Source organism: Meleagris gallopavo, chromosome 3 (assembly GCF_905368555.1).
Source record: "Meleagris gallopavo chromosome 3, MGAL_WU_HG_1.1, whole genome shotgun sequence".
NCBI lineage: Eukaryota > Metazoa > Chordata > Aves > Galliformes > Phasianidae > Meleagris > Meleagris gallopavo.
This window is the reverse complement of record NC_139406.1, coordinates 55,459,297-55,486,900: the sequence shown is the minus strand read 5'-3', so window position 1 is coordinate 55,486,900 and position 27,604 is coordinate 55,459,297. Positions and strand designations below refer to the sequence as shown.

The 27,604-nt window shown below is 34.6% G+C and overlaps 1 protein-coding gene across 3 annotated transcripts in view; it reads left to right on the top strand.

Annotated features, from left to right (window-relative positions):
* The window catches only part of RB1CC1 (RB1 inducible coiled-coil 1), a 69,177-nt gene that overhangs the window by 15,655 nt on the left and 25,918 nt on the right, over window positions 1–27,604 (top strand). For 2 of the 3 annotated variants that reach the window (XM_085221088.1, XM_085221087.1), the window contains exons 4-14: window positions 582–708; window positions 958–1,128; window positions 10,998–11,200; window positions 12,215–12,650; window positions 15,877–16,047; window positions 18,958–19,142; window positions 21,850–22,036; window positions 22,117–22,198; window positions 22,897–22,958; window positions 23,806–23,909; window positions 25,915–26,041. In XM_085221088.1, coding sequence (XP_085077214.1) covers window positions 582–708; window positions 958–1,128; window positions 10,998–11,200; window positions 12,215–12,650; window positions 15,877–16,047; window positions 18,958–19,142; window positions 21,850–22,036; window positions 22,117–22,198; window positions 22,897–22,958; window positions 23,806–23,909; window positions 25,915–26,041 — 1,855 coding nt within the window. Of the gene's footprint in view, window positions 1–581; window positions 709–957; window positions 1,129–7,273; window positions 7,329–10,997; window positions 11,201–12,214; window positions 12,651–15,876; window positions 16,048–18,957; window positions 19,143–21,849; window positions 22,037–22,116; window positions 22,199–22,896; window positions 22,959–23,805; window positions 23,910–25,914; window positions 26,042–27,604 lie in introns of those variants that run through there. The other variant, XM_010708923.4, reaches the window with a different exon arrangement.

The following is a 27,604-nucleotide window of genomic DNA, read 5'->3' as shown; positions in this document are numbered from 1 at the left end:
GGGATGATGGTCTACTGACCTACTGTTTGCACAGTAAAAGTATCTTTAATGTTTATGTGTGTTGTATATATACAGACTGTTGAACTCCTTGTCATTTGAGCATTATACTGTGCTTCATGCACAGTAAATCAGAGTTGATCAGATGAAATTTTGCTTACACAATGCATAACAAAGTATTAAGTACTCTTGTAATTTTCTAGAGTTTGAGAAAGTCAGCTGTGCGTTCGTAAGGTAGACACTAAGAGAACATAATATTATTTTTACAGGTGGTGTTCTAAATGGTTGATTTAATTCAGAATTTCAACATGCAATCAGGTCATATTGGAAGAAGGTTGCTGATGATATACCAGTATTGTACAGGCTCTGTTGCTTTAGCTGATAGCTTATTAGATGGACATCAAGAATGCAACAGATTACAGCCCTTATAAAATGTAAAGATGTTTCATTGTGTAGCTTAAAAATGTAACAGTTTTTTGAAAAGTCCTGCCTTGAAACAGAGAAGTTGCCTTCTCTATATTACAGGAATCTGTGAAATTAAGGGACGTGTGTTGATGTTATCTTCTTGCCCCTGTTTTTTCTAGTGTGGCTGATCTGAAACATGCAATACAAGCAAAGTATAAGATTGCCATTCAGCACCAGGTATTGGTTGTCAATGGAGGAGAGTGTATGGCTCCAGACAGAAGAGTATGTAGTTACAGTGCTGGAACAGTAAGTGCACACTGCATTTATAGTCTAAACAGCCCTTTAAAGAAGAAGGAAAAAAAGTATTCTACTAAGGGATTTTCAAGTATTTTTTCTTCAGTTTACTGCATTCCTTTACTTTGAGAAACTTTTTTTTAATGTGTACAGCAGTTAGAATGTTCTTGAAAACATGTTACTCATATGATGGAATAATTGGTGATTGAACAGTGTATTGCCTTTACTTAATACTTGGCTTCATTTTCTTTCTGAGTGTAGGACACCAACCCAATTTTCTTATTCAACAAAGAAATGATTTTGTGTGAGCGTCCACCAGCCATCCCCAAAACCACATTTTCAGCAGAAAATGAGATGGAATTGAAAGTAGAAGAATCTCTCATGATGCCTGCAGTTTTTCACACAGTGGCATCACGAACACAGCTTGCTGTGGTAAGTAAATTCTTAGTGTACTTGAACAACAAAGAATAATAACCTTTTTTTTTTTTTATATCAGATTGGTAGCTTGGTACAAACTTTGAAATAATTTGTTCAAACAGCAGTGAAAATAGCAGGTTAGTGATGGTGTATTCTTCAAAGCCTTTGTCTTTAAGATTCAAGGTAGGTACTAAAACATGCTTGCTTCTTCAGCATCTTCAAAGCTTCTTTCAAAAGCAAATGTAATACAGCTTAATGGATGCATGTGTTTTCAACATTTGCAAACTAAAAAAACTAAAAGCAATCTGTTTGTTTGTTTTTTGGGCTCCTGCCCTAACGCTTTGCCTTATTTTCAGTCTCTTTAGTCTGCTTCAACCTGAAAGAAGAAAAGTTAGTTTGGAAATGCTGTTAACCCAGGTAGAAAATTTGTGGTATAAGTTTTCAAACTGCCTTCCTAACCTTCTGTTTCATTTTATGCATGTAAACAACTAGTGAGGAATTCATAAAACTAAACTTCCTTTTCCCAAAATGCTTTCAGATCTTTTTTTACTGAGTAGTCACTTCTAGTTGCATAGAAAGTAAACCCAGAATTCCAGGTTGATTATTGCCATATTACTCTGATAAGGAGGGACTGGTGCCCTTTTACAAGGGCAGTAAGATACTGTGTATGTGCTACGAACAGCTGCATGTTCAAGAATGTGGCTAGTATATTCAGTAGCTGAATTGATTCATTTTTGCTGACAGTGTCCTCACTTTTTAAATTTGGCATTCCAAATTTGACTTCCAGCTGCTGGGGGAATGGTTACGTTAGCGCAGACTGAATAGTTGTGTATGGTTTTAGCATGTTGGCTTGGTAATAGTTTCTGAGTTTCAGTAGCGACTTCATTGTAGTCCAAAAGAATATCTAACACTTGAAGTGACTGTTGTTCGTTTTTTTTTTCTTCTGATTTCATACAGCTGAATTTAGAGGAAAGTGTCAAGTCATGCATGTAGTACGAAAGTTTTGTGTTTTTTTTCTTTGCTTTTTTTTTTTCCTTTGGCCTGTCAGGAATGGATGAAGGGGAAAGTCAACCTAAATAATCTAACACTGACTTTTTGTCTGATTTAACTCCCAGAAGCACTCTCCTCTCTATTACCTGTTGACAGTTCTTGCTGACTTAGTAAATAGGACCTTGAGTAATTAGGATTCTATGAATCATATGACTCTGATACTGAGAAGTGTAGTGGTGTGAATTCATCTAGGAGTAGGAGGGTTTTCATCTGTACTACTTGAGAAGTATGAGAATTGTTTGGTTTTTTTTTCCAGCAGCTGAGACTGAAAATGTTCTAAAACTTTTTTTATGAGGTGTTAAAAAGACTTTATAAAAGTAATTAAGACAAGTATCTGTTAAACGTTTAACGTATTGATGGATTTGGTAGAAAAAAGTGTTACACTCTTCACATATGTGCTTTACTTGGAGTAATGGAAGCTATAGCATTTAGCTTAAGACTATAAAGTTTACCTGTTGATTGATCTAGAGCTGATTCCCACAAAGTAAAGAAATCTTTCCATGCTTGGTGGAATCTATTAATTTTTTTGATGAGGGGGATAATGATAATATTTGGAAGGTCCTTAGTTCTATTGTAGTAGAATGGAGTTATTCTGGTATGCACATTAATTTTCTGAAAAACTGTCTTCTGTCCTATTCTTTTGAAGAAAAAAAAGTAATAAAGACTGAATAGATAGTTTTACTCTTAAATCTGTTGTGCCTTTATACTGTCAGTTAATTTTATCCAGTATTTTAAATATTTCAAAATCATAGGCTCTGTATTTGGCTGTGAAAGTGCACTGGGTACTTTTCTGGGTGTTCAGGGGAATAAGAAAGCCATCCTGCCTGATAGAAGATGAGAAAATAGGCTCTTCTAACTTAAGATGTATCTGAGTGTGAAAAGGCCATAAAGGAGTATTGCAGTGTTATACTCCACTGATCTGTCTTGTTGCCTGCTTGAAACACATTGAGCAGTAATTCAGAAGAAACTGAGGGAAGGCTACGAATGTGATGAGAAAATTGATCTTCTTTAAAGTTCTTTGTAAGTGTAGGATTTAGGAGGAAGAGGAAGCATGAGGAATTCTTATCACAATTGATTAAGATACAGGGAGAAAAGAGAGGCTCTGAACCATCATAGTTGTGAGAATGATGTGTACAGTATACTTAGTGTGGTTTTGGCAGTATACTTAGTGTGGTTTTGGATGCTAGACTTAAAATAAAATGAAAAATCTGCAGTATAAAGATCCAAGGATTGCCTTGTTATAGAGAGAGAGATTTTCTGTATTACCAGAAAAGCGGAATTGCAGTAGTAAATAGTGTTTTTGTCTGTTGTAATTATTCAGGGAATCTAACTAATGATAATTTACTTATAGTAGGTATTAATTACACTGATATTTTGCATAAGGAAAATAGACGTTCCAATCTAAATTGTTCCTTGTAATATAAAATCTTATTTTGTCAAGAACGAGACATTGATGTGCAGCTATTTAAAAGTAGTGGAGAATATTTGATAGCTACCAATTTAATTTTTATTTGGAATCTGTTCTGTTCATAAGACAAGCAGTAACATTTTAAAATCAGACTTGATAAGTAAATGTAGTAGTAAAAACTGCTTAGAAGTTGGCTTCCAACTTACTTTGCTGAACCTCCCGTAGCTTGTGGCCTACTTCTAATTTATTAATAGGCAAACTTGTTTTCTTGTATGGAAAGTTGTGTGTGTTTTGGAGCGATGGCTTTTGTTTTCATTTTGGTTCTCCCTCATTTTAAATCTATTGGAAAATTATTGAAATAAATAATTTTTTCAGCATCAGTGAGTTGTACTGTGCTGTAAAGCTGTATCAGAGGGTTTTTTCATCCTTATTTTGTGCTTTATTTACACTGTAGAGAATGTACACAGGTATTTCTGATTTTCTAATTCTGCTCTTGTTCTAGTGGTTTACATTTACATTCTGATCTGTACTTTGTATATACTGGTAAATAGTTTTGTACAATTTTTATTTGCAAAACCAAGTGGTTCCACATTCTCCTTTAACAAAGTATTTTTCATATTTTATTTTTCTTCACATCATTTATTGCCTAAAATCTTATTTTATATTTTTCCTTTGTTAAATGGGCATCTATAACTGACCAGCATGGATTTTTAGATTTTGCTGTTGCTATCTGCATTTTTGTCATGTTTTCGATATCCTTAGTTAATGTTTCAGCTTAAACAAAAGTTGTCTTCTAGCTAACAGAGGAGGCACTGTTCTTCTCTTGTCTTACAGGTAATTAAAGCTTTTGAGTTGCTCTGGGGATTACTTTAGGAACATAGGTACAACAAAATAGTTATAACTGGAATTATTGCTGAAAAAAGTGTCTTTTAAGATACCTATATAAATTTTGCTACTTCATGGTTTGTTTTTTTTCTTCCATTTCATCAATTCAGAAGCATGGGGATTTAAAAAAATACGTGTGTGTGTGTGTATCAGCAAAACTGTAAGAGTTTTCAGTAATTTCAAGGGAAGATTTTTGTTTGCGTTTTTCTTTCTTTGTCCTACATGTGCAAGCCATTGTCTGCTAAATAGCTTGACTGCTTTTATGGTTTGAACAAACCAAATTAATTCCACTTACAAGTACAGTTTTTTTCATGAGCAAGGAACCTAACATGTCTCTGTAAAATGTTTGCATTTTCATATCTTTTTTCCCATGTGGTATAGAGATACATTAAAGCAGTTATTCATTTTTCTTTATTTTCTTTGTTTAATAATGTTCAATTTTTTAACTTCTGCATAGCTTATTTTAGATCTTTTTATCTCTCAGACAATACCTCCCAATCTTGCACTTTGCTTACATCAAGTTTATTATCACCTGTTTCTTTTTCCACTGTTTTCCGTGATTATCATACCAAGATAAATTATTTTTGCTTTCGTTAATTTGATACTTATACAGATGTCTTTAAGTTCTTGTGTTGCTTTTTTTTTTTTCATGATTATCTCACTATGTGGAATTCATAATATAAAAGAAGCTTTAGAGAAGCTGCATCAGTTACCATAATTTGTTCCTTCACTGGTTAAACTGCCATTCTTTTGTCGAATGTGGCAGTGCATTCGCTTATTAACCTTTTACAATTTTTTTGTTAGATAATCTTTATTTAGTGTTTTTAACATCTACTGTTTGGCATTTAAATCACAGTCAAAGCAGGTATTTCCATTTCCCATACAAGCATCTTAGTAATAGGACAAGTGGGAATGGTTTTAAACTAAGAGAAGGGAGATTTAGGTTAATTACTAGGAGAAAGTTTTTCACACAGAGTAGTGACACACTGGAACAGGTTGCCCAACGAGGTTGTGGATGCCCCATCCCTGGGGGCATTCAAGGTCAGGCTGGATGTGGCTCTGGGGAGCCTGGTCTTGGTGACCTGCACATAGCAGGGGGGTTGAAACTAGGTGATCTTTGAGGTTCATTTCAACCCAGGCTATTGTACAGTCTTGGTTTCTTTTTGGCTAAAAAATTGTCAGACAGCATGTCTTTCTTGCAGCTAGTCTAGTTTGTCACTTCCAGTTCAGCAGTTTTGGCCTTGAGCTCTGTAGTATGTGGACAATGAGATGCACAGAGTGCTTTCAAAAGTTACAAACTCAGAAGCGCAAAAGATGACAAGTTGTTCTCTACACAGTGCATTGTGCAATAAACTGTGTTCTATGAATGTTTTCTAATTTTTCGATCTTTTAACACCAGTGCTAAAAACTTTTTGTAGCTCAGCTTTTAGAACATCTTAAGTAATTTAACTGAAATTTCCACATTAGTTGTTCTAGACAAAGGTTATTGGAAACTTGGACTTACTGTTAGGAGATACATTTCACATCTGATCTGACACCGTTGCTGTCATTGTCAAACTGTCAATTCCAGTCAGTTTTTTTAATCTTACAGATGAGAATGAGAAACTGTGGTTGTTCCATTTTGTTACCTAAAACTGTGACTGTAGTCATAGCACCTACGTCATTCTTGGTTCAGTTCCAAATGCTTTGTAACTCTTACTGAAGAAATACAAGCATGCTTGAAAGCTATGTAGTTTTATTTAAATAAATATTCTCTTGTCTTGACTAGGAAGCTACTGTGACATCCACTGGCAAAGAATTACTTTAAAATTTTGTTCTGGAAGGTGTTGTAAAGATTATAACATCTGTGTGACTTAATTGTTCTTATTCCTTCATTTTGGCTAAAAGGTCTAATAGCCACAAATACTACTAGCTCCTCCACAGAGGTCCAGACTTATTGTAACTTAGATTATTGATCAATCTGACCATCTTTTAATATAATTGAACTGGGTATGGTTAAAATAGAAGAGCTTTTATGATTAGATGTTTTTGGTTGGCCTTTGTGACCAAGCTGTTTGATAAATCACCAGTAAGGAGAAAAAAAAAAAAAAAAAAAAGGCTTGAGTAACTTGGAATCAAGCTAGTAGAAGTTATTGCTTGCCTTGTACCCCACTTTGTTTCACTGGCTGTGTGTGTTACATCAGCTTCTCATATCCTTTTCAGTGCTAAATGGTCACTTGACTTCTTGCAGCCTGCTTTTAGGATCACTGCCAAGAGCTAGTGAAAAAAGGACTAAGAAGAAATCACTAAGCTATGAATAGCTTGGTTCTGTATTGTGCTGATGGAAAAAATACCTTATGAATGTGTAATTAGCCATGAACTGTATGGACAAATGTCCAAAGGACACTGTTGCTGAAATTGACAGGTTTTAAAAGGGGATGGAATATCAGCTGCCTAATGAAATAAAAGAAATCACCATGAGATCTCAAGTCTCCTTCACAAATCAGCTGTTGCAATTACAAGTTATAAAATTGAGAAGTGATTTGTCTAGTAGCATTACTGTTGTTTTCGGATGAGGTGTATGAAGAGAGATATTGGCAATCAAGATATTGGTTACCTTTGGTTACCTTTTCTGGAAGCACTTATCTTCTACTGTATTGTGTGAATGTGTGTAATTACACTTTGAGGGATCCTTTGTGATGACCTGAGGTCGATTTTTGTTGCTGTTGTCCACTTTTTTTCTGTTGCTGATGACTTAAACCTCTAAGGAGTCCTTTTTACAGAATTCCAGGCAGATGGCAATAGAGGACTTTGATGACTTGTTTCCTTTTATCACAGGGTTGTAGAGCATGGAAAGAACCCTGCATTTCCTGAGAACTTTTGTTCTGTAGAGGTAAGTCCAAAGAGCACTTAAGACAACTGGACCTTTCCAAGGTTTACTCTTTTCCATTCAGTTGAGCAAACTTAGGATGGCAAGATGCAAAGACAAAGTCTTGAAATTAATGAGAAATTAACTTTACAAATTTATTGTTTTAGCTTAAGTCATAGGAGGAAATAATAAAGTAAAAATTCTGTTAAAACATCCAGACAAAGTTTAAGAAATCTTTCTAGTGGGCTTGTGACTTTCTTGACAAATTCAAAAGTGAAGATGCTTTTATTTAGTATTCGACATAAATGGCCAGGTTGGGTTTGTCTAGTCTTGTCTCAGTAGTGGTGCATTTTTGAGGTCCACATTCCAGCAGCATGGTGAAACTGTCAGTATTGTACGTGTTCCTGTGTATCTGAATAAAATGGACATAACTGTGCAAGGCAACTAGTTTCAATTTTTTTATTATTCACTGTGAATCCCTGAGTGTCTCTAAATTACTTCTGAGTTGATCTGTGAAAAATCAATGACAAAGCATGCCAGTTGTTAGGCAGACTTCACTTTTCTGTGCTGGAGCTGATGTTAATTTAAAAAAAATAAAATAAAAAAATGACTTGTAGGCCTATGTTTATATGCCTGACATAGTTTGAGTTTTTAGACATTAGTTTACATGCCTGACATAATTCAGTTTTAAAATGTTATTAATTTAGGAAGGAACTATTTCTGTGTGCAGATATACTGATTGTGAAATAGATTGTTCTCCTAATGTAGCTTGAGGATGTCTCCCCTTAAAAACAGTGTGTGGAAAAGTTAGGGAAAATAGGCCCAATCACTTGTAGCTGCATTCAGTAGTGATGACATGATAACAAAGATACATCTATGCAGGTTTCATTTTTTTTTTAACTACTTCTGAGCTACTGTGGAAACATTAATTATCTCAGAATCATACTTATGATTGCACTCAATGGAATTTTTTGTTTTAATATTTGTCTTGCACGTAGAAGAGCTGTAGCTCACCTCACACTGAAAAAGAACTTGATTAAATAGTTAGATGGTATTGGACTATTTTTATTTAGTGGCTCCTAGGCCTATCTCTGTTATGTGACAGATCTCGACAGTTAAGCTCTTCTGTTATGTGGTTTCAAAACATTATTACTTTGCTTCTGGGGGAATTACTGTTGTTTAGTCTTTCACTTTTCTGGGAGTCCAACTTCTGGGACTCAGCTCTTTGGCTTGGGTGAATTCAGGTAAACCATCACAGGTCAGACTGGTGGGTAAAAATTATCAGTACTTATTGTCTCTGGTCATTGTAGCATACCAAACAGTCTCAGTTGTAATGATTTATTTTTTTTTCCCCACAAAAATGTTGTAACTTGCAACATCTCTTTTCACTTTTAAGAATTGTGCTGTGAAAATAACGTTGCTAAAACTAATCTTAAATTGAGAAAACTTAGGTTCTCCAGGGAGCATCGAGAATGACATAGAAAATTTAATAGGACAAAGCTAACTTAACAACTTCTTACTCCTATTTTGAATAATATAAGTATATCTAGCTTAAAAACAAGTAGAGCCCGAGTGTTGAGAGTATATCTCGGGGCTGTATCTCATCTTACTAAGCCTAGTGTAAGCATTTCCTCATTACACAGTTGATTTGTGCAATGCCGAGTCAATTTGTCCAAGGGAAAATAGAACCAACTAAGGCTTCTACCCAGGGCTTTTAAAGAAATATTTTGTTTTGTGATGAGATAAATCCAGTCTTTATTTTCTAAATCACGCTGTGGCAGTCATTTAAAGGTACTACTGCATATAAGACTTTATGGTCAGTGTAGACTTTATAGATTGTTTTTGTCTTCAAACTAACGTGTGGTTCTGCATGTGCTCTTGCCTTTGGGATTCTTGCCAATAGCTTGATTGAATAGAAGGGAATAGTTTGTGGGTTGAAAATAGAATGTTCATTTACATTCACAAGGCACATATTAGAACACAATGGGTAAATATAGTTGTCTTTTCAGCCTCTTGTTATTAGTATATCTTCAAGTATACCTTTTGACAAAATAATCTATTTTTCTGGTTCTCAATATGATAATAAAGACAATATATTGTTTTTTCATCTGCTGCAGAAATTGCATTTGAGAAATGTGTTCGAGGTTTATTTTAATTATTCAAGTTGTCAGTATCACACTAGTTTGCATGCATGTGTTTAAATTGTATAAAGGGACTAGATACAGCATTGACATCCACAAGTCATTATCTGGAGACTATCTGGATGATGTTCAAGTTGTGTTACTACTTTCTTGACTTAGGAAGTGAGAACTATGCTGCAAATAAAATAAATGTTCTTCTCAAGCTTGAAATCCTTCCTGTCACACGTGCTGAAGGTGAACAGAGTTCAGAAGACAAGACATAGCATCTTGCTGAAGTAATAAAGATTTATAATAGATTTTGATTTCCTTGGAGTTTCATGTATAAATGGTTGTATATGTATTGTTTACCTGCTGATTTCTGATACCAGTAATTTGAAGGACAATGGAATCTTGCGATGCTGCTGGAGAAAAGGCTTGGATTTTCAAATTTGTTTTTAGAGGCTTCCTATTAGGTACTGTTCATATTCTGAAACATTCGGATAAAGAACTCTGCTGTTCTGTGATTTGTTTTGGGAAGACAAGTGTTATTGTTGGGTTTGAAACTACTGTACGTTAAGCATGTGTGCAGTTAACCATGTGTTCATAAGCAAACATATCCTGTAATAGTCATAGGTTTGGGTTTTAGTACTGCTTTTTCACTGAACTTATTTCTCCATGTGTAGTTTCTCACATGTACTATAGCAAAGGAAAGATGTTCATTTAGTTTAGTTCAGCAACATGAACAAGCTGCAAAAAGTTGTAGGATTTCCTTTATTGGAAGGGTAGGATCAGAAGAATATTTCCAATATACATTGTTGATACAGTGTTGAGCTGAAGGATTTATTGTGATATCTGTTTTGTTTTCTCATTTGGTGGTTGGGAAGTAGCACTATCAGATGAGGGTGGCAATCTGTTTTCTTAGTAACCTTAAATAGATTTTCTACTAATAGTTAGAAATCTGGAGTTGAACACAACAATGCATTGCTATTAGTGCACTTTTAAGAGGATATAATACATGCCGTATCTAGGACTGTGTTAAATTACTACCTAACTTATCAGCATCTCTCTCTGCATCTGATGCACTGTGCTTCTGCTGGCTAATGCTGCAATTCTTTGTCTTGTTCTGAGTTTCTGTTTGGCTCATTAGTAGTTTTCTCCTTAATCGACCTTGTTTACTGACTCTGTTGGATTACTACAAATGTAATTATGAATTATGTGTGCATTGAGTAACTTATATTGGCAGCATTTAATTTCATGAGGTTTGATGTTGTGGCGTTTTTTTCTTTTTGCAACTGCAACTTTAATTTGCTTGTTCATAAGAAAAATAATTCTCAGTAAATGATCAATAATTACTCTATCTTCTGATTTTTTTTATTTTTTTTTTTTTTTAATCCATCTTAAAGAGTAAGGAAAGTTTTGTTGTTCTTGGTTGAAACTTACAGGTCACATTTTATCACTTTTTATCATAATATTTTCTTGGCCTTTACTTTTCAATAATAGCAATATAAAACATCACAAATCTATCTAGAGTAACTTGCATTTTTTTTTTTTTCTTGGATTTTTTTTTTGGCAGGAAATGTACGAAGTTGCCAAGAAGCTTTGCTCGTTTTGTGAAGGTCTTGTACATGATGAACATCTTCAACATCAAGGCTGGGCTGCCATAATGGCTAACTTGGAAGACTGTACATACTCTTATCAAAAGCTGCTTTTCAAGTTTGAAAATGTGTATTCAAGCTATTTGCAGTCCATAGAAGATATTAAGTTGAAACTTACACAGTAGGTTTGCTGTTAAACTTCAGTCTGTCTCCAAAGCTACTTTTTTGTGTGTGTTGTATATCTCTTGCTGGTTCTAATTAATCAGGCAGGTATTTGATTATGTTTCTGAAAATATTCTTTCTGTTGTATACTAGTCATTTTTTAATGGACATTTTTCATTGCTTTCATCAGTGCTTAGAAACCACTACTGAGTTATTGGAAAAATGATGTTCATTAATGAACAGCTGTTTAAGAGCTGGAGTCCTTCCAAATGTGCACTAGAAATGTCTAGATAATTTAGACATTAAACAATATTTTGACTACATAGTTGTACTTCTGAATTAATTCTGAATGCCTTTAAACATACATTAAGAATGATGATTTATCTTGCAAATTTGAAGCTATTTTTAATGCAAAATTTTGATATACACTTTGAATGTGTGTGTATATATATGTATACTTAAATTCTGCAAATTCTATATGTTACTTAAGGGAAAATATTTGACATCTTTCTTGACATTATAGTATTATGGTATTTCTCTGAGTAATATACCTAATAGAATGCCAGGTACTCACAGAAATAAAATATAAATCCAGTTCACTTTTTTAAGTGGGGAAAAAAAAAAAAAGATGAACTTCATAGCTTTTAACAAATACATAGAAACTATTCAAACTCTGCCGATGTATTCAGCCAGAGGGCACTCGTCTTTGTTGGTAAGCATTGGTGCATACCCATGCAGAATGCAAACATGAGATCCAAGTGCATGTTTAAAATGTGAGCACGCGTCTGTTTATCAAATGTTGTGGGTTTTTTTTCTTGTTTTTGTCATTGCATTGTATTCTGAAGTTTATATTCTGCAGTGCAAGAGAGCAGAAATTGCAACTTCTTATGAAGTTGATACTAAACGTGGTGCTTTGAAAGGATAGTCAGCAAATTCATTTTGAATATAAATAACACTTTAATTATGAGTGGTTTGTGTCAGTTTTTGTAATTGGATAGTAACAGCTTTTTGTTTTCACCCTTTTTAAAAAAAGCTTGGGTTCTGCTGTCTCTGTCATGGCCAAGATACCACTGCTGGAGTGCCTAACAAGACACAGTTACAGGGAGTGTTTAGGAAGATTGGATTCATCAGCAGAGCATGGAGTGGTGGAAGGTGAAGAGACTGAAAATGGGAAATCTTCTGAACTGGTGCTTTATTCTGATGTATCTAAAATGAACAATAAATCAATGTTAGCATCGTTTTGCAAGTCAGTTGAACATTCAGCTTTAGAAGGCACAAATCCTGAAAATGTAAAAGATGATAAGGAGTCTGGTCAAAATACTACTGTCCAGGACAATGAAACATCAGTAGAACTGAAAGATGATGATCAGCCTTCCTTCAATGTGTCTTTATTAGACTGGATAAATGTTCAAGACAGACCTAATGATGTTGAATCATTGGTCAGAAAATGTTTTGATTCTATGAGCAGGGTAAGTTAATAATTTTGTTTACACTCAAATTATATTGGGAATTTGCTGTGGAATTTTTTTTGTTTATTTTCCAAATGCTAGTTCTTTTGAAGTGATTCAGCTGTCTGTTGCTTATTGTTTCTCAAATAACTTTCTGATGGAGACCAAAAAAGAGTGAGGGCGGGGGAAGTACTTTGAATGAGTTCTTAAATTTTAGGAATTTGACCTTTAAGAAAATTTGTAATTTTGCAACAAACGCTCATTATCTTAGTATGTTTTTTCTTTGCTTTTCGCCAAAAGTAGCCGTTCTTTATGATAAGCCAGTGACTTCTTGGAGCTTTTAAACAAAGCAATTTCAGGTCTTAGATGATTGTGTTCTTATGGTTACAGTGAAATATTCATGGACCAAACTCAATATTATTCTAATAAATACTGAAGTATTTATTAAAATATAGGTCAAATTCATGTGCTTAATTGTGATTTTGTTTGAATAGTGTGTGTGTGTGTGTGTACATATATATGCATATGTGTTATTCATCAGTCGATACAGATGTGCTCACAAGAGCATAGTATATTATGTTGTATTTCTGTGGATAAAAGAAGAAAAAATTACTCATATTCTTTCCAAGTGTCTTTTAATCTTTGTAACCTTTTAAATTCCCTCCTATCTTCCATGCTCATTCCTTTCACTATGGCTTATATGTCTTAAATAGTTTAACTTTGTTTGCATACGTATAATATTATTGCAACTCAGTGTAGCTATAAAAAAGAAAATAAATTTTATTGTCTTGGACAGTTTATTTGTTTTTTAAGGTAAGTCTGGAAGACTCTCTCAGTTATGTCTAAGCCCCATCTGTTACAAGGAACATTATCATATAATTGGTTTTACACATTGATTTTGATGAGTTCTACTTTAAAAGTAATGGTATAGCTCTTAAAAATCAGTGTTTTGAGAGAGGCATTAAACAGTCCTTCAGAATAAATTATATTAGTGATACTAAAGTAACAAAAACAAACAACAAAAAAAAAATCATTGTATGTTATTTGGATCAGCTTCTAGTCTTATCTGTTAAGTGCCACATATAAAGAAGAGATTATCTTGCACCTGTTTTTTTTCTGTCCTTGTTTTTCTTATCCAGGACTAGTTAGAAACCCTTTGTTTCAATTATTAGAATTGTTCTATAATGTAAGTTGCTATTTTTGGGGGGGAGGAGACAGGAAGGGGATTGCTCCTGCTCCTTTGTTTTCTTGTCATAATTAGAATTGGAAGGCAGAAATGATGTTCAGGCTATTAGGACTATGAGTGGAACATATAATGGTGATTGATCAGTCTTGAACTATTTTGGTTCACAAGAACCCAAAAGCTTCCAAGTCACGTGACAGTTCCTAGTTTACCTTAGGAAAGCATTAATGTGGTTTTTTGATGGTAGCACAAAGGATTCAGTCTTTATCTGCCATTGATTTAGAATTAGTTAAAAAACAGAATTGGCCTATTTAGCTGAAAAGGAAAAGAAAAATTTACAAAATAAATACCTGAAATACAATTGTTCTCTTAGCATTTACTTGAAATGACTCTTTGAAGTAGGAAATGAGACTATACAGCCAGTATTTCTGTTCTTTTTCTTGTTTTCTACCTGCCCTTCTTTGAAAAAATGAACTGTACTAATGGGATATGATTACAACTGATGACCTGAATTCAGTTTCAAGTAATATTTTTATTAAAATGTAAGGCATCAGAGTGTGAAGCTTATATCTTTGACAGTAGCAATCTTGATAGAATTGGTGTGTGGCAGAGCATTGTTAGGTATGTGATTCTTCTAGCCTCTAGGCATTTCAACAGTGATGCTTCTGATTGCACGAACAGAGGCTGCAATAAAAGCAGAGGGTAAGTAGGAGCTAACCAGATGTTTCTGTCGTAACTATTTAAGTAGAAAGAGAGAAGACTTAAAGATGAGGAAAACAATGTTATCTATTTAGTAGTGAAAGTAGAGCAGAATGCTACATATGCAATTAGGTAAAAGGTGGAAGAAAAAAAAAGGGATGGGAGAAATAAATTACAGGGTGGAATAAAAGAAACAGATTTTCTTTACAAAGGAAATAAATGGGATAAACTGTGCTTTTTAGGGTGATTTAAAGGGAAAGAAAAAAGAAAAGCAACATGATCTTCAGTATTTTTTTCTCTAGTTAGAAATTGTTCAGGTATCTGCAGTTCATACTTGGGAAAGAACAAAATTCATAATATGATGAAAAGAAATTTCAGAAGTTTTGAGAAAACTTTGGGGATTTTTTGTAAATTAAAGTTATTTCTTATGAAAAATTCTGGAATTTTCTAGTATTTTTTCTAGTAGTATTTTAGTGTAGTCATGTTAATATTGATACCATGTAAGTGACCTCTTTTCTAAGAGTTACTGGGCTCTTGTGGTGTATGTTGACATATAAACTTCATGCTGATGCAAGAAGCTAGTGTTAAAACTGTATGGATGACCTCAGAAGATTATATCCTTTCCATTAGATTCTCATGTAATAAGGTCTTTATTTTGTTACTTCTGAAGTGAAACTTGAAGAATTACCCCTACTGTCTATGTAGCTTTTTATGCCAGTTTTTTTTCCATGGATAACGGATCACAAAGGAATATGATGAAATAATTTTCCAAAATGTGTTTTTATTAACAAAAATATCAGTAAAAATATTACGAATGTGCTTTTTCTGTAGTTTGTGTTCCAGCTACTAGTACTGGTCTGCTTACCTATGAAGCTATCAAAAAATATTTGTTCAGTAAGGAAATAACAGTGGGTCTTGTAACTCTTTTGTTCTGCCCTTTCTATTAGACTTCCTACTGAGTCATGTTGATCTTTCTTTTTAACTGTGGCTGTATGGATTTTTTTCCACTGTAAACTGTTCAATGGTTTTAATCGCCCCTGTCCACTCTTCGTCCTTCTCCTTGCCAGAACTGGATTTGTATGCTAGTCTGTTTGTATGCTATTTGTATGCTAAGTCTAGTTAGAATACTTCAAATAAATTGGTGTGGTGACTTGGGATATTCTATGATACCACCCAGACTTACTGCTTCTGAAACAAATGAAAGATGTAGGCATAGGATATTTGATTCAAACAAAAATCCTGGTGAAAATAGTATTGGTAACTAGATAATAGTGAAGGTAAAAACAATAAAGTTATAAAAATTCATGTAGTTATGTAGCATTATCTTTCAGTACAACAAGTGCACTTATTTATTTGTTTTTCCAGCTTGATCCAAGGATCATCCAGCCCTTTTTGGCAGAATGTCGACAAACTATTGCCAAACTAGATAATCAGAACATGAAGGCTATTAAAGGCCTTGAGGATAGGCTCTATGCGTTGGACCAGATGATAGCAAGTTGCAGCAGACTGGTAAATGAACAAAAAGAACTTGCTCAGGTAATGTATACATATGTGTGTGTGAGACACTGGAAGATGTTAACTTTTGATATATGTTGATAAAATTATAATGAAATAATTACATATTGTCATGCAGGATGATTTTCATTATTCATAATAATTAGGGATTTAGATATTGGTAATTTTTAATCTGATATTTTCTGTATGATTCTCGTATTCTTTTAAATACTTTAAAGTATTGTTCTAGGTTTTTTTTAACTGAAAAGTTGAGACATCACTGTTATACACCAGTAGTTAGAGAAGGAGTGGTGACCTTCAGTTTTCATTTGTGGAGGAATTCATTGTTATCCTTGTGGCTTAGAAATAGAGAAACAATTAAAAAATCAGAACTTGAGAGATGGACAGATTCCCTTTCCCTTTTGAATGAAACACTGCACTGTTTAACAGTGGAGTCTGTTTTCTAGTAATTTCAGTGACTGAGTCTAGGAGTAAGTTTGTGTTAAATCTCAGCCTTGTGTAAGTGCTTATGTTGTAGCCAGCTTCTAAATACTGTTCCTTCAATCTTTCAGTCTGATTCTACTCAGTAGCTTGTCCTTTACATTTTCTTGCATGTATTGTTGTTGTATTTTTTCCAAATTTTCCCTGTTGATAGTGCAGCTTTTAAAAACATGATTACATCAAAATTCTATGAACCTAGTTCATGGAAGTGTTCTCCTATTAGAACTGTTAACCATAGTCAACACACTGATTTGCATATGACTTTCTTGATTCTGGGATAGTTCTATTTCACTTCAAGTAAGTCTAAAATGTTGGGTATTCTTGTTTCTTCTTTGATTTTCAAGTAGTAACTGAGTAAATCAATAAAAGCATTACCATACCTGTTTTTCAGCACCTTTCTTAGTTTACCTGTGACAGTCACATCATGAACACTTTCATCTTCTCAGGGCCAGAAAGGCCAAGAACAGAACTTTCAAGAACATTGATTACTCACATCTTTGTTTTCTCCCACGTTTGTTTTCCCTATTTTTTTGTTGTCTTACGTTTTTGACTACTAGCATGTAATAAGAATTTGAATTTTAAACACGCTTCAAACATGGATCCATAGGGACAGAATATCTTCTGCGTTTTCAAATTTACAAATAGTCTTTCGGCACTAAGAGTAAAGCTGTACCTGACTTTACTGCCTCTTCTATGCATGTCTATATATGTTATGTTCTGTAATCAGCATTCTAAAACATATTTAGATATGTGTTAGGTAGTCAGTCTTTCCTATTCTGCCCCCTTTCCCCTTTTATGGATTGCCTGTACAATATATTTGTACAATGAACACCAGGTAATTCCTTACCCTGCTCAGCACCTAGTTACAAATAAACATCTGGCTATACTTACTGTATACTGTAAAGTTTATTCCTCACCCTCCTACATTTTCATGTTTTCCGCTGGTTCACCAGAAACAAGGAAAGTTCAGAGCAAATGTTGAATATTTGAGAGTCTTATTAGCCCTTGTCACTACGAATAGGACTTCCATTTTGCCTTATTACAGGTTTTTCCTGGCCTTGGCTGTCTGACCTTTCTCCTTCAGCTTTTTAGCTCACATCCTCTGCTTGGTCTCCATAAATGTTCAGCCAGTGTTAGTGAATGTAAATAGGTACCTTTTTTTCTGTATGGAGGAATTGAATTCCACACCTTTGCTTCATATGCACTTCTGTGTCAGATGTCATTCTGTCAGACTGTCCCTCTGCTGCCATCTGTTGCACAGCAACAAAGTGTAATGAGATATTAATTGCATGGTTCAACCTCTACTGCTATACTAGCAACATTGGCATCTGATATTGTAGGCCAACATAATAAAATAGGAGGCATTATTTTTGGAGTAGTCCTCATATTACCAATACAGTTTACAACATTATAAATTTTTTGTAGTCAGCTGGACAACTGGAACTGGATGACTGTTCCAGAGAATCTGTGTTGCTATCTAGGTTCCAAAGAAAATGACGGTTGCAATGGTCTTTTGTCTTTTCTTACATCATAGGTACCCAAGGTGAATTTCTCATTCACATAGTGAGTACTTCTGAGTATTTAAAAAAAAAAAAAAAAAAAAGGAAATCTGGAAAAAGCACTTAATGTTTCTGAGGCTGATATAGATATTAATGTTTCAGTAATTATTACATTCAAACTTTCTCTGAAACGCATATTCTATAGAATATGGGGGAGCTAATGCCAGATAATTACTTTTTGAAAAGATTAAGGGCAAGTTAAGTCAGTTCCTCTAATGTTCCAATATTGGGCATCCTTAATTGTCATTGCGTGTATTTGTTTTTCTGTTCTTATAGTTATATATTTGATGATGCGTAAAGAAATTCAGTAATTTGTCTTAAGTGGGATTTACGCGGCTGAAAATGTAGTAACAGTTATGATGTACTGCTAATCAATCCAGGAGGTAATAACTGAAGATAATGTTTTAGTTTGTACATGTGTTCATAGGGAAGAGAGAGAAAACGGGTTTTGTAGAAGAATTTTGATATTCAGAAGGTAGATAATTTAGCCCGCAGTAATACTGAATGTGTTATAATGCTAAGTCTTCAGTATGCTTGAATTTACCAAGCTGACTGTTGAATTGATGGTTCATTGCCTCAGTATTGGTATCTGTTTCTTTTTGCTGCATTAAATTTATAATCTTTCATTGAATTCAGTTTGTTGTGTTAAGGTCTCACAAGGTTGTGATGGTAACGTTTGGAGAAGAAAATCTCAGAATCAGATGTGTTTGAATTGGATTATAGAATGAAAGAAATGCATGTTGGACAGTGACTTCACAATGTGTGATTCTGTTAGCTCCCAAATACTTAAAGGAAGTTCTAATAAACTCTTTCATTCTTACAGAGAAGATGATCACTTCAGTGCCTTTTTGTTTTCACAAAGCTTTTTTAACGTATGTCTTTTCTTTTCCAGGGATTTTTGGCTAATCAGAAGAGAGCTGAGAACTTGAAAGATCCTTCTGTGCTGCCTGATTTGTGTTTGAGTCATGCAAATCAGTTGATGATTATGTTAACTAATCACAGAAAGCTGTTAGATATTAAACAGAAATGTACCACTGCCAAACAGGAGCTTGCGAATAATCTACAAGTCAGACTAAAGTAAGTTACAACTGTTCAACTTGATATTGTGAATTCTATTTGTATTGAGGATTTTAAGAGAATTCTGTAAGGAAATTTTCGTTAATGCATAGAGCTTTTTCTAAATGAAAGAGAAGATAGAAGTTGGATAAACTTTGAAACTTGCACTTGCTTATCAAATCATTTCTAAGTATGAAATAAAATATTAAGAGAAAAATTTCTTAGGCGTTTATATGACCTTCATATCAGTAAAATAGTTATCCTCAAGCCTGCCTCCTATCATCAACTTCAGAAGCCAACAATGTCTTATTTAAAATTTAACTGATAATTATATTGATGTTGTCATAGGGCTGTAGGAAGTATCTGAAAAACACTTTCAGTAGATTATGATCATATCAAAGCAAAAAAAAGGCATGCTGTTAGTTTGTGATTTACTAGCACAATATGATGAAAAATAATTCTATTAACTTACAAAAAAAAAAGTAGTATTTTTCATGTGAGCATCGTTGCTGGGTGACACAGCCAGTAAGTATTATATATTGCTCAGTGATAAAGTTTTCCATGCTACTAAACAACTCAAATTTTAATGTTATGTCAGATGTATAGGGAACGTACACAGTTTAATAATTTTGTTTAAATAGTTTTATTTGTGTCAGCAATTAATAATTAAGCAATGTTAGTGGAAGGTCTGGAGAGCAAAGCACATGGGAAGAGGGTAAGAGCCCTCTTCAGAGCAGAAGAAATAAGGGGAGCCCTCGTGGCAGCTGCAGCTCCTCACAGGAGAAGAGGGCAGCGCTGAGCTCTGCTCTGTGTGGCAGCGACAGGGCCGGAAGGAACGGCATGGAGCTGTGTGAGGGGAGGGGCGGCTGGGAGTTAGGAACAAGGTTTCCTACGGAGGGCTGTGGACATAGAACAGGTTCCTCGGGGATGCTGATCACAGCCTCAAGCTGCCGGAATTCAATGGGTGTTTGGATTGTGCTCTCACACGCAGGGTTTGGTTTCTGGGTGGTCCTGCATGGAGAGACAGGATTTGGACTCTGTAGCAGTATTCACAGAACCATAGACCTGCACACTGGATTAGATATCTATCAAGGAGAATTTTTTCTTCATGGCAAGATTACAGTTTGTATAGAAGAGGTAGTTTCAAGACACAGGAAAAAGTAAAGTAAATTAGCAGTGCACTAGTGACAAAGATATTTACTATGAGAGCGGTGAGGCGCTGGAACAGGCTGCCCAGAGAGGCTGTGGATGCCCCGTCCCTGGAGGTGTTCAAGGCCAGGTTGGATGGGGTGCCTAGGCAGCCTGGTCTGGTATTAAATGGGGAGGTTGGTAGCCCTGCATGTGGCAGGGAGGTTGGAGATTCATGATCCTTGAGATCCCTTCCAACCCAGGCCATTCTATGATTCTGTGATCCTGTATGTCTGTATTACTAAGAATTACTTATTGGTAGATCGGAATAGGAGTTTGTCTCTACAACAGCCTTTAACTTACTGAAAAGATGGCTTTTTTCTTTTGGCACCATTTTTCACAAGTAATGAGGGTTAGTACCTAGAAGCTAGCTTGCCGTAAATATCATTTTAATTTCTTGTATGTTAAAGTATTTATTTAGCTATGCACCAAACTAGTGAGTTATTAGAGGGAAAAGGCTGGCATCCCCTTGGGAGGAAAAAGCTGATGAGGCAAGGAGAGTGAATGCAAGAAAAATAGATTTGCAGAGAATAGTAAAGATTTTCAAAAAGAAAAGCAAAATATTGTATTCTGGGTCAAAACAAACATCTAGCTTGTCTGTTTTCAGTAGCAGTATGTAGCAGATGACCATAATGGGAATCTAGTGAGAAGGAATCTTTTTGTCTAAGAGTTTTTACTTACAGAAATAGTTCATTTGTTTTTAATTGCTGGTGGAAATTTCTTCCATTAATTCTTTTTTGAATTCACAAGCTCCTGGCTTTTGCAAGGAGCATTATAACAGTTGTATGGAGAAAATACTTCATTGTTGTGCTTGAACTGGATGCTTGTTGGATTCATGTGGTGCCTTCTCTTTCTTTCTTGCTACTCATTGTTGTGAGAAAGTTAACAGATAAAAGTGACTTCTTTGGTGTAAAAAATTACTGTAATGTTTCTCTTCAGTCTCTCCATTTTTATCACTGTTTCAGTAGTTAAACTGTGATTTGATTATTTTGCTGACTGATTGAAAATTTGTGTTGACCGAGGAATAAATGTTCATATTTTCAATATAGGAATTTGTATGTTAGAGTGGCTGTTATTTATAATGAATGAGTAGATGGCAGTCTTTCTATCTTATCTGTTAGACAGTATCCACACATTCAATATTTCTTACAAATGCTTCTCTGTAAATATTTTTAAGACTTATAAACAGACTAGTCTCTTCTAGGCATAACAGCTTCTTTTTAAGTTCTTCTGGATAAAACTTCATTATCATTTATTATAAAGTTACATATGCTCAGGCTTACTTATTAAAAACAGTACCTTAACTCAAATGCTACTAAGTGTTAATTATGGAGCACTTTCGAGGCTTTATTTGAGAAATTAATGGAGAAGACAGTTAGTGAATTCTGAATTATTTGGTACTTCCAGATAGACTGTTGTTGTCCCAGATAAAATGATGTAATTTTTCACTTGATCCAAAGATGCTGTTAATTTCAGTGAAATTAAAATGCATAAGAGATGACTAAGTTGTTATCTTCTAATGTATAACCTACTTTTGTAGGTGGTGTTGTTTTGTAATGCTTCATGCTGACCAAGATGGAGAGAAACTGCAAGCATTGCTTCGTCTTGTGACAGAACTCTTAGAGAGGGTCAAGGTTGTGGAGGCTCTCAGTACTGTTCCTCAGATGTATTGTCTAGCTGTCGTTGAGGTTGTGAGGAGAAAAATGTTCATAAAACACTACAGGGAGGTAAGTAAACAAGATGTCAGGTTCAAACCTTTGTATCAGTGCATAAATTAACAATTAACTATGTATTTCCCCTTCCACAGTGGGCAGGTGCTTTAATAAATGATGGGAAACACCTATATGAAGCTGAAAGGGCAAAAAGAGAATCTTTTGGTAAACTATTCAGTAAGTACTTTCTGTTCTTAGTATGGCTTAGTATGACATTTCTCTTCAGAAGTAGATAAAATATTTCCATTATGTTTTTGTTTAAATATAGATATTATATATATGTGTATGATTGTTTTTCCATATAGTTTTATCAAAAATACTGTGAATGTTCTCATTGTTTAATGCTCCTGAAAGAAAAAATGTTATTACACTTCAATGCAGTTTCTGCTTGAACGTGTTCTGCAAGTTTTATGATTCCTTTAAAGGAATCCTTTTGAAATCATTTCTGTGTATTTTAAGCATTGGTGCAGCATCCTCTGTAATTCATTTAAAAAATGAATAAAAAGCTGAAGTTGCACACCCAGAACACTTGACCAGAAGTTTTTTTCTTTAAATAAGAGAATTGAGTAAAATGTTATCAAATGTTTGGAAAGGAAGTTAGCAAGATTACGAAGAAGAAACTTTTGAAGAATTAGCTGAAGCTTTTGAAAAGGTGAACAGTAAGCAAATAGAATTCATCACACCATTCAAGCCTCTGCTTTTATGGTGGATTTTACATTAGGTTCTGTCACTGCTTTTTGTTAAGAAAAAGTATGTTTGGAATAACTTCAAATTTAGTTCAGCTGTTGAACTACAATAGCTCAATTGTTTTTTGTTGAGGCATTGTTTGTATGTTGCATTTATTCCTTTTAAATTACCATTTTTTCTTTGCCCAGGGAAGTCTTTTCTAAGGAATCGCTTGTTCAGAGGACTTGATTCCTGGCCTCCATCCTTTTGTGTACGTACTTAGTATCTTTTTGTTGTTTCTTTCATTTCTGTGAACAGCACTTACGAATTATGCTCATTTAAATTACTGTTGTATACCTGTCACATTGCCCTGGCAGATGAGATAGCTAGACAGTGTACTTTTTGCTATTTAAAGGGACCTATATTAACACTGTTTACCAACTTGTATTGTGGTGGTAAAGTATGTATCAGCTTGTTATTCCTTTTTAAGGAGTCATCGGTAGAATTGATTTAAAAATTTGTTTTTTATTAATGCTCAGAAAACAAAGGCCAGGAAGAATAATTGTTTGTTTAATCCAATATTCTGAATAATATAGACGTAAAATTAATCATGCGGTAAAAGCAAGTGTTTTCTTTTTTTCCTGTGATTACTGGGTGAGTGGAACAGAATTTTTGTTTGTAATTGAGCATTGCCTATTTAATTTCTCACAGATTAGTTAATTAAAGTAAAATATTCTGATTCGAATATTGCTGGCTTTTTTAAGATTATTATTTTAAATACTGGACTGTATTTGTGTATTAAGTTAGTCTTAAGTTTCAGAGTTATCTCTAATCCCTTAACATCAGTGGTTTGTTTAATAACTTTAGTAAGCTTGGTGATAGGGAGGAAGTGCTGCTGCCAGAGATGCTATGGATAATAACAATAAACTTGAATTTATATATTTATTCTTTAGGGTTGTGAGAGTATGGCCAGATGTGCTTGTTTAAAAGGAGAATTAAATCTTTGATAAGAGAAATCATAGTTTAATTAATCTGTTATGAATTAGAGTCCTTTTGAATCCTTTAGTTACCCTGTTATCATCATCAACAATGTATGAATTAATTTCTTCTTGATACAGACAAGAAAACCTCGCAGATTTGACAGTGAGCTTCCAGATATCTCATTAAGTGACTTGCAATTTTTGCAGTCTTTTTGTCCTTCAGAAGTTCAGCCGTTACTCAGGTAAATCACCTTTTTAACCTCTCTGTGATATGTAAGTGGCTTCCCTTTCTGTCCTGCTCACTCCTCATTCAGACCCTCTCCCTCCCTAATATCTTTTATGTAAGGAATAGACAGTGATATTTTGTAAACTGGTGTCGTTCTTAAGTGATGCTTTTAGCTGACATACTACAGATATGTTCCTTATATGCTTCATGTACTCAAGTTAAAATGACCTGAAAACCTATGTCCTATGTATTCTGTATTGAGGTGTAATTAATGTTGGGCATTGCTATGATGGTTAATAAGCTTTCAAATTCATACATTTTAAGTCTGTAGAAATAAGTAGGGTAATGTTAAGCAAGTTAGTGAGCAAGAAATAGGCAAGAACAAGTCTGGTGTGTAAGGTCCTATGTCAGAAGAGATCTTTCTGTATCACCACAATGAGATGCTATATGTATGGGTTATCCTTCTATTAGAACAGAGCTTAGTTCCATTTTCCAGTTTTAAGGCTAAAATCCCACAGAGGATAATAAGATAAATCCCAATGGAGATGCTCTGTTGTCATGTTAGGTTCGCCAACAGTATCAGCCTGAAACCCGTTACTGGCGTGCAGAGTTGATATTCACTGCATTTTTCATCTTTATGTTGTATTGATTATTTTTGATTCTGGAGTCCTGCTGATCCTCCTGGTGCTATGTCTGCTGGTAATAACAATAAGTGTAGTGAGCTTAGCTTACTTGACAGTGAATTTGCTATCAATCATGAGTCTGCTGATAAACCATTTTAATTTCTCTCGTTGCAGTTAGATTGCTTCTCAGGGATTCTAAAGATAAAATATAAACTATAATTTTATGTATTGCTGATATTGACATCATGATTTTGGGGTTTGTGAGAATTTTATGACCGTCCTAGGAAGTTCTCTGACTGAGTCCAGTAAGAATTTTGTTGTGCTATTAGAAAATATTCAGTAACAAAGCTGCTCATGGCTGATGTAGTGACACAGCTTTCCACTTGATGGCAATAGAGGTGGGATTATGTTGTGTTCACCTTGTCTTCTGAGTTCAGACTTGCATTTGGTGGTAATGTTGATGAAGGTGGAGGACTTAACTTGAGCAGGCCTAGCTTTTGCACACCTTTATAGACATTGAGCTTCAGAACAAACTTTATATCTTCAGTGCTTTAATTGAAAATCCCCAAGAAAACAATTGGCAAGCTAGCAAGCTGAGGCTGAGCAGTGGGATTCTTCTCTGTCACTGCTGATCCCCAGAGCTTCAGGATTAAAATTATGCCTCCATTTTCATACAGTGCTTCATTCTTCTCAGCTTCTAAGTTTAACTAGTTACTGAAATCTTAATTCCATAAAAATAATACTATATACCACATGCCATATATTTTGACTAGAGAATGCAAAATACATTGAAACATTATCTGCTTTTATTGTATTGTTAGTCTGAATAAACTCCTGTTTCATTAATTCAGTGGAGCAATTCCAGACAAATTAAATATTCTAGAAGTACAAGCTCTCAAGAAAAATGAAATGTTACTTTTTCAAAGGTTTAGGAAGCCTGTAACTTTTCAACACTTGCAATGTGATCACAAGTTGTTCAGTCTTTTCAGTGATAGGTAACATAATTAAATAGAATAATATACAATTAATTGCTGCTTCAAAATAGGAGCTGGATTGGAGAGGATCCAACTGAAGAGAATAATTGAGCCATTTGCAATAAGTGCTTCAGTTACAGATTTGATCACCGTCAGTTCTCTTCTGTTATGTCTTGAAAGGAAGTACTTCCCCATTATTTTTATCGTTATGTGGTCCTTAAGAGCTTTGAAGTTTTTAATTTAAAGCACAAATAAAAGGTACCTTTGTGGATTTTCCATGCTAAATACTTGAAATGAAAAAAAATATAAACTTTATACAGAGGGAAACTTTGTCTCGCTGGAATGTCTACATAATAAAATTTAATCATTTGAATATTAGATGTAACAATGTGCCAAAAAGATATAATTCTGTATTGTTTTTAAGGGTTCCAATACTTTGTGACTTTGAACCTCTTCACCAGCATGTACGTGCTTTACATAACTTGGTAAAAGCAGCACAGAGTTTGGATGAAATGTCACAAACCATTACTGACCTGCTGAATGAACAAAAGGTATGTTATTTTTCTTAACCAAGGAAATAGAATAGTCTATTCAAAAAGAGCTGTGTATTTTTATAATGTTGTTTTATCTGCTTCAAGAAGATGTGAAGGTTAGTTTTTCCAGATGTGAAGATTAGTTGATCACCCAACTTTGTAGTAGTAATTTACTTCATAATAAGTAAATCTATTTAGAAAATAGTCTAAAGATATGAAATGCCTTCAACACATACGATGCTTGTATTCCACAGAATTTGTAAAGTTAATAGAATAAGATAGTCCAGTGGAATAGAATAGTCCAGTGGAATTATTCTGATCATATTTTTCTGCTGTTTTTATGATCCTCTTTGAATGTGTGTATTTTGTCTCGTCGTTTGTATTTTTCAAACATAAATATAAAAATATTCAGTTTGGGGCACCTCAGTACAGAAGGAACATTGAGGTGCTGGACAGGTCCGAAGAAGGGCAACAATGCTTGTGAAGGGCTTGGAGAATATGCCCTATGAGGAGAAAGAACTGGGGCTGTTCAGTCTGGGGAGGAGGAGACTGAGGGGAGACCTTATTGCTCTCTTCCAGTATCTGAAAGGTGCTTACAGCGAGAGCGGGGTTGGTCTCTTCTCACTGGTGACAGGTGACAGGACAAGGGGAAATGGCCTTAAGTTGCACCAGGGTAAGCTTAGCTTGGATATCAGGAAAAACTTCTTCTTAGAAAGGATTGTTAAGCACTGGAATAGGCTCCCCAGGGAGGTGGTTGAGTCATCATCCCTGGATGTGTTTAAAAACCATTTGCATGTGGTGCTCAGGGACATGATTTAGAGGAGACCTGTTAAGGTAGTATGGTTAGGTTGTGGTTGGACTCGATGGTCTTTGAGGTCTTTTCCAACCTGAGTGATTCTATGATTCAATTTAAATAAGCTTGTAACTTTAGATGTTTTCACTGTTTAAATCTTTCTGCCCCAGGAAGATAAGAGAGCATTCAGGGACCCCATGACTGGTTGTAGCCATTAATCTGAAAACTGCTGGTTGCAGTTCTGGCATTCTGGGGAAGTGTTACATGCAGTCCTTCTTTGAGTATATAGGGAACAGATAGCTTAAAAACAAATAAACAAATTAAAAAAAAACAAAAAAAAAACCACCTTTTCCTCCTTTTACTCCACCTATCAAGCAGATTCTTCCCCTAGAAAGAGTAGCCTGTCAGTCACTTCAGGTTGCTTCTAAACATTCTGCCTCTAACTTTCATTGTACACCAAATGGGATCCTTTTAGCTTCTGATTGTAACCTATCCTGGGGACTTAAGCAGTGTTGAACGTTTTATGTAAAGTTTACTGCTTCAGATTGGGTTCTCCTGCAGTTGAATATTTTGCAGGATTCTGTGTTATAATCTACATTGTGTTTAGATGGATTTTGATGCTGTCTAGTACTAACCTCGTGCAACTCACTTCACAATGCCATGGTCCTAGTTAAATTTAATGTATATACATCGAATAGACTGTTACTGGTTTTATTTTTATTTTGTACTCCAAGTCATGCGCATGTGAAATTTTGAATGAAAAAATTCCTACTTAAAGCAGATATGTG